Source organism: Saccoglossus kowalevskii, chromosome 1 (genome assembly GCF_978046115.1).
Source record: "Saccoglossus kowalevskii chromosome 1, keSacKowa6.1, whole genome shotgun sequence".
Lineage (NCBI taxonomy): Eukaryota > Metazoa > Hemichordata > Enteropneusta > Harrimaniidae > Saccoglossus > Saccoglossus kowalevskii.
The window spans coordinates 31,402,158-31,409,823 of record NC_140641.1 but is presented as its reverse complement, the minus strand read 5'-3'; the positions used below and the strand labels follow the sequence as shown (position 1 = coordinate 31,409,823).

Here is a 7,666-nt window from a genome sequence, read left to right as displayed (position 1 = left end):
AGTTCGGATGCTCAAAATGGCTATTAATATGTAAGGTGCACACTAATTTATTTGACATGTATCAGTGAAATGCACATTAGTTTGGCTTTAATGTAGTTGTGACCAAAACGAGACGCACAGATATTTTTAACTTTGTTTTTTTTCAATTCTGGACATAATATCAATCACAAAGGAATAGTTGAATGCCAGATGCCAGATTATAACAATTAATATGTAAAAATTAGCTTCGGACTGGTTGTGTATTTGTGAATTTTCACTTTTATTTGACAACATTAATTGATTAACCAGCAATCGTATGTCATTAACATAATCATGGAATTAGTATGCAAATTAAGTTAAAGGGCGGTGGTCGTTGCACCATGCATGTGTGAGATAAGTATTTTTAGGTGATTGAAAGGTATCAAAAGAGTTACCTTTGGTAATTAGTGCAAGTCGCGCCCAGGTCAAAACTCGTGATTTCTATTAGAAGAGCGCATTGGATTATGGGAAAATAAATGTTTATCAACACAAATGTTGCACATGCGTGGCGTGAAGACCACCACCCTTTAATTTATAGCATACATAATAATTCTTTATTGTATTAAAACCAGATGAAAATGTAAGTTGTTGCTGAATTACAAAATGTAGTTATAAGGATAAATTTACAATGAAAGTTCTGTAAATTAATTGTTATAAATATTTTTTAGTATTCACAATTGTTTCTTACAAGATTTAGTACAAATATAATAAAGTTGTATTCAAAATATATTACACATTTATGAAAGTAAATTTGGATTGTGTCATGATTTCAGAATAGTTTATCTTACTGTACAGGTAGACAGAGTAACAAATACAAACTATAGGAAATTTCATAGCATTATGTGGGGGAGAGGGGGTTAAATTATTACGTGTACAAGTAATTTACAAGAATATTAAAAAAATTTAATTTCACTATTTTGATGTTTTGAGTGATATCACTGGATTTTAATTCTGTAAACCTTGCAGGGAAAACAATAAGTTCTAATATTATTTACATGTTCCCATGGATTTAATTTTGTGGATTTTACTTATGAGCAAAAGTAGTGAAATTAAACACCAGTGAATGAATAATATGTTTACAGTTAGAAATATTAAAATTGTTCCACACACTCTGCATAGTATGTTGAAAATATTTATAATACATGAAGTAAAAACCAAACACCACATAAATCTGTCAACAAATACTTAAACAGAATTAATTGGTTTAAATTTGAAACTGAAAGACTTTTGTCAGTGGAATGTTGATTGATGGAACAAGCTCTTTTAACTGAGGAATTTAACTGAGGTAATATACAGCTTTCTCTAACATGGTCATGCACGGGTTTGTAGAGACAGCCATGATTGGTCGGCTTCAGTGAAACCATGTGAATCAAATGATGTGAAGACCCAATTGGTCTCAGTTATTTTGATGATTGCTGTACACAGGATTCACTAGCTGTACATTAACATCATTTGTACATATTATTTCATCAATTTTCAATTGTGATGTACATGTGATGTAAATTTTTCAAATAAGAAATTTATTGTTTAGGGGATAGATTGATAATATCATTGTAGACATTACCTAAACTGACCTAAATTATATACAGTACGGCAAACCCTGTCATTATTCCAGTTGAGACTGAGCATATATATAAGGCAAACAAGCTGCTCTCTAATTGGTCTGTATGTACCGGGGGTAAGTAACTTACACAGTCCTTGTATGTTTTTATCACTTTCGCATTGCATATTGATCGCATATTGATTGCATCAGGGTCACATATTTATCACTTTACCCAACACATTGATCACATTTGAGTCGAGTATTTCCATCACTTTTTGATTGTTCATTTGCAACATACATTTCAACCGTCGCATTGGTGATCAAAACTAACTCTGGGAAAGCACAAACAAGAACCTGACTTCTATGATCACCAATATCAATATCTCTGATAATAATGATTCAATAATGAATACAATTACAATGCCTGACCAAGCCATATACAAATTCAAGTGTGATTCGGTACAATGCATGATATGCATAAATAGACAAGGTAAATGGATGAATATGTGTGACAGGTTGAGCAAAAATTGTACTGCCTAGTAATTAGGCCAAAAAACAAACAAACTTATGTTGCCCTCAAGTCGAAAAATTGGGTTGGTACGTCGGTCGGATTTTTTTTTTTAAATTCATGAAAACTAAGAGTATCGAAAATAGCCAAGGTATATGGACTGCATAGTATTCGGAACATGTCAGATAAATACAGATCAACCTGAGGTTCACAGTCGCCACTTACGGGGACTCTGGGAATCAAACAACAGTCCAGGATCTTTAATTTTTAGAGGAAACACTTTTTTACTGCTTAAAATGCTGATTTTTTAATATTTGGGTCAATTAAAATAAAAAAAAAAAAAAAAAAAAAAAAAAAAACGCGACCACATATTTCATATTTTTCGGTCGCTCGCTGAGGGCAACAAAACAATTTTTTTTTTGGCCTTTTGATAGATAGAAGTATTAATGTTGGCACTGATCTCGTCAACAATCCTTTATCTAGATCTTTAAATTCTTTATTCTGGCAGCAGTCTCTGCATCAGTAGCATCTGTTAAAATAATATAAACATACATTCAGATTGATCAGTGTTTCTGCTAAGATGAGAAAAAATATTTCAGTTGTGCTGTATGTAAATGACAGGCATATGTCTACTATGGCTAAACTCAGATATATTTTAATTATCCAGTATACAAGGAAATACATGTTTCGGTTTATATGAACTTTTCTTGGAGATACGCTTCAAAACTAGAGCAAATATACAGTGGAACAGCTACAAATTGGCTAATTTAGGTGACTTTAATAGGTAATTAATATGCAAGGATTAGAATCAAAACTAATCTAAGTAATATGCAAATTTAGATATTTAAAGGGGAAGGCAAAAAACATAATGCAACATATTGTAAGAGCTCTACAAATGTAAGAGAATGCAATTTACAGTTTTTCATTCTCTAGATAGTCAACTTTTCATCAGTATTATGTAGTCTACCATCTTGATTCTCCAGCAAGGGGTTGTGGGTAAAGTGTGACATCATATCCACTGTTGTTTAAAAATTAGAAAATGCTTTCAGCTATGATAAAAAGATGAATATCTAGAGAATGAAAAGAGATATAAAAAACTGTTATGTATTATGTTGTTAGCCTTGACTTCTCCTTTAATATTCATTGGTTATAACTGAGAACAAAGTCAGTCTGTGAATTATCTCAAGGTTCACTGAAACCTATTGAGTGGTTCTTGCGACATCAGTGGAACAGACACACATGGATCAAAGTGCAAAATAGAAATTATCATACCTTTTTTCAAGGCATCAGCCATAAAGGAACAAACTTTTTCCAGCACCTTCACAAACTGTTGAAATGCATTTGAATTCTTTTCCATCATCAAAATTTCAACAAGTTTTCTTCTTTTTTCAAAGTCTGTAAGACTAATATTCTTGATTCTAGACTCATCTTCTAGCGTGAACACCTATAACCATATACAAAAGAAAGATAATTAAATTAAGGACAAAATAGATACTAGTCAGGTATGAGGTATAACAAGTTGCCTTGAAATGGGAAAAATAAACCATCTGGATGCTCAAGTTTGTTAAGACATGGTTCATGAAAGGGGCGCCCTCTATGGCCAGCGTATTTTAAGTTCTACTTGATGATGTTTTTCCAAGGCATGGTAAACTATACTATCCATATGTTGTCAATTGAATTATGCTTTTTTGTTCACTCTATGAATGCATGGCAGATCAATCTGTTCAGTTACTGTTCAGAATGTACCCGGTACCTTTAATACCTGACTCCCTAACTGAATAATGACTATTAAATCTGTATCACACCTGACGCTCTAGCATAAATAAGACTATTTGTAGTATACACATGACTCCGTATTGAAATTAGGCTATTAATTAGACTTGTTTTGAGGACAAAAAGGCACCTACAAGTTGGCTAAATGACAATGCAGAATGAAAAGCAAAATGTCAAGCATATGTATGCCATTATGATTTGTCCTTGTACAAAATTGGTTTCAAATTGTCTGAAAATAGTTAAAAACACAACATGGCTGCCAATCGGCCATTTTTAATAAAATCACAACACCAACTGATGTATCAGTGATTATATATACCATCCATCATGTTTGATCAATAAGTATCGATAAAATTGGCATGAACCTAAAAATAGACTAGTCTTTGTATCAACTTTGAACAAAATTGATGGAATTGTGCAGAAATCGTGAGAAAAAACAAATGTATGCCAGTCAACAATAGTTGAGTATGAGAAAATATTAGCTAGAGTCACGTTGGGGTATGATATAAAAATTCTTAGTTCACCTAGGGAGTCAGGTATAACACAATTACTGTATTGTAATTGGATTTGTTCTATTAGTATTGCACGCATTTATTTTAGTTTGTCTGTATGTTTGGTCAAGTATGATACATATAGTTTTTGTCCAGCTAGGGAGTCACAGGTATAAAAAAAATATTAGTTCAGCTGTGGAGTGAGGTATAAAAATAGTCATAGTTTGGTGAGATTGTGTAAATTAAAGTTTCATGGTTCTCACCTGTGGCATATGATCAAGTACACTTTGATATGGTAGATTATGTGCAAAGTTGTTCATATGTTTTCGGAGAATGTCTTTGTGATATTTTGCCATTCCTGGAATTAATCATCAATATTTTTTTAATTTAAAATAATATATGTGTGAGAAAGTGTTACTTTTGCATTATGATATCAAGATATGAAATGATTTAGACCTATTATATATATGATTTTATTAAATTCCATATAATGTGACTGATGCAATTATAGTAAAGCTAAAATACTGAAATTTATGAATAAAGAGTGAAAAACAGGAACTTGTGATAAAACCTAGAATTATTAGTTTTTGAAAAAGACATCATCATTGATTTTGAGCTTCAAACTACCAAATTTATGCATATGCCAATTGTGAACAAAATCTGTCCATGCACGATTAAAATACCATTCTGAAATCGCAGAAATAGTTGATTTTGAAAAATGTTAACCCTAAAATGGTCACTATTTGGCCATTTTCAAACTGTATACACATGCATGATATGATTTTCCATGTACTGGTATTTATCAATTTCAAATGATGCATGAATCAAATCAAATCGAATCCAGATCAGAATGGCAGAAATGATTTTAATGCATCTTTAACACCAATATGTTGCCAAACAATCATATAGCATTACATTATCAAATGAATGCACAGTATTCACAGTAAAACAAAATGACCACCAGTTTGAATAAAATCTGGCTAACTAGCAGCATTGTATTATGGAGCTCACAAATAGTTTAAAATCATGTATGCATTAATAATGACTGACCTGCATTTGTTTGTGGTAATTTTGGTGGTCTATCCTTTTTCCCCATCATGTTTGATTCACCTAGGTTGAACCTCACACTTTCTTCTAGCTTGCTAATGAAATCATCCTTCTTCGCATCCAAAGCATAGAGATTGGCAAAGCAATCAGGAATTTGACTATCGTCTGTCAATTTAACAACAATTATCCTGCAGTTCTCATTGTTTTCAAAAGTCTGCACCAGAGATAGTTCAGATTTGTGATCATTCTCTGAACTGTAGGGGCCAAAGCCATAAATTATTTTGTGACATTCTTGGTTAAAGTTTTGAAACTGCTTCATCTTTGATGGTAGACCTAGCATGTCCCGGTCATCATATCGTCCTTTCAGCCCAGTCTTTTCTAGTTTACATGCAGTATTTTTGATCCATTCTTTATCTTGACTTGAGATGTAGAAGTCATACTCATAAGCTTTTGTGTGAGATGAAGTGGCCATTGTTACACTCTGGAAGAAACAATATATTATCTTTCAAAGTTTAGATACTCATTGTTACTGATAAATATTTCTTCATCATTTTGTTGTTGTTGTGTTCTATGGTTTCTAATGATATTCAGATTTTCATGACTTATGTGAATTACCATATTCTGCAAGAGTTGTACAGACACAACAATACTAGTATGCATGACAATTAAAGGGGGGGTGTCGTTGCACTACGACGTACATAGCATGTGTAAAATACATTGTTTGCATGTATACATGAAATTTGAACATGTGATGCGCAGTGACCATCACCTATTAAGTGTGTCTCCGCTTCAGCAATTACAAGAAATAGTCATGCTATATAATCAGTCTTATAGGTTGTGGATCATTTTCACTTATTTCACTAATAGGTAAAAGCAAGTTCATTTAGTTGATTGTAACTGTTTATTAGCATGAGGGAGGATGGAGGGTGGTAATTACATGGACTAGTCCAATAAAGTAAGGGTGTATTGCCTATCACTTTAATTATGTGAAAATGAGGATACCCTTTTCATAAAATTGCCCAAATGCTTTACAGTATTTTTTTTAACCAGGCTATAATGGCAGTGTACTCAATAAGCATAAGAAGTTTGCCTCATGATTTATATTTTTGACTCAATTTCTTTTACAAATACAAGTGACATCTTATAAATGCAATAATAATCTCCACTATGTTGCCGTGGGGACAAAATGCTAAAAGTCCTACATGGTAATTATCTCATACTTTTTAAAGAAATGGAACATTTCTGTCTTACATATTTATTTCCTGGTGAGGACACTGAACAGGATGTATCTATTTTTTTTCAGAATTCACAAGATATTGCAGTCAATGATCATCGGTGAGATTGGTACCCCCCCACCCCCCAGAGTTGTAGCGTTTTTTTTTGTTTTTTTGTTTTTTTTTTGGTGTAATAAATGAAAGGGGCGTGGCAGCTCAAAGTTCTGACAAATGACCAATATATATATATATATATATATATATATATATATATATATATATATATGTATATATATGATATGTATGGCATATCATGGATAGTGGATATGGAAATACACTTGATTTTGTCTTTGGTCTTTGAAAACGGTTAAATGTCAACTTCAGACCAAATGCGCCATGGCGAATCTTGTAGTTGCGTAAACTTAGAGATAATCGCGTAATTACTAACCAACTTGTTTCACTCAAGAGAAATCAAATCAAACAGCGCAATGACATAACAATGTCTAAGGAGCACATGTAACAGAATCTTGCCACAAACTAAAGAATGTGAACCCGCCTGTGACTATATAGTATACACCATGGAGTGATACATAAACAAAACGATGGTATGTGTTACTATGACAACTATATATATATACTGTACCCGATAACACAGTTATGAAGTTAGAATAACAAGTATTGTAGCTGTATATACCTGATATACCTCAGAATCGGTCGATTTGCAAAGATCGCCTAAAACACAACCCATCAATAATGCATTAGCAGTCCCAGCGGCCCTGCTAGCCCCACACGGCACCCGGAAATGATGTGGTATTATTTTAACAGAGTTAGGGGGTTTCAGGATCTCCAGTACGTTCATGGCGTATCTATTTTTCAACAAGGATAAACTTGGCGATCGATACAGCATATTTTTTGTATTGTTGATCATAGAACACTAGCTTTTATTTTGCTCAGTATAATAAATGTATATGCAGATCGTTTTGCCAACTACCATTGTAGTTTACCACGCCCTCTTGTGGCGATTCCTAATTGCGCATTTGTTTTTGTTTCCACAGCAGAAACATACATGTAT

The 7,666-nt window shown here is 32.8% G+C and overlaps 1 protein-coding gene across 2 annotated transcripts; it reads right to left on the bottom strand.

Annotated features, from left to right (window-relative positions):
* Positions 1-235: 235 nt before the first annotated feature.
* On the bottom strand, positions 236-7,392 carry LOC102801105 (uncharacterized). 2 transcript variants are annotated; one of them, XM_006812164.3, is made up of 5 exons: positions 7,289-7,392; positions 5,384-5,861; positions 4,597-4,691; positions 3,342-3,513; positions 236-2,598 (listed from the first exon to the last, which is right to left on the bottom strand). In XM_006812164.3, the coding sequence occupies exons 1-5, from the start codon at positions 7,340-7,342 to the stop codon at positions 2,549-2,551; spliced, it is 849 nt and encodes a 282-aa protein (XP_006812227.2). In that variant the 5' UTR covers positions 7,343-7,392; the 3' UTR covers positions 236-2,548. The 2 variants fall into 2 exon arrangements, with proteins under 2 accessions (XP_006812227.2, XP_077868522.1); XM_078012396.2 differs by having other exon boundaries at positions 7,298-7,392.
* Positions 7,393-7,666: the final 274 nt, after the last annotated feature.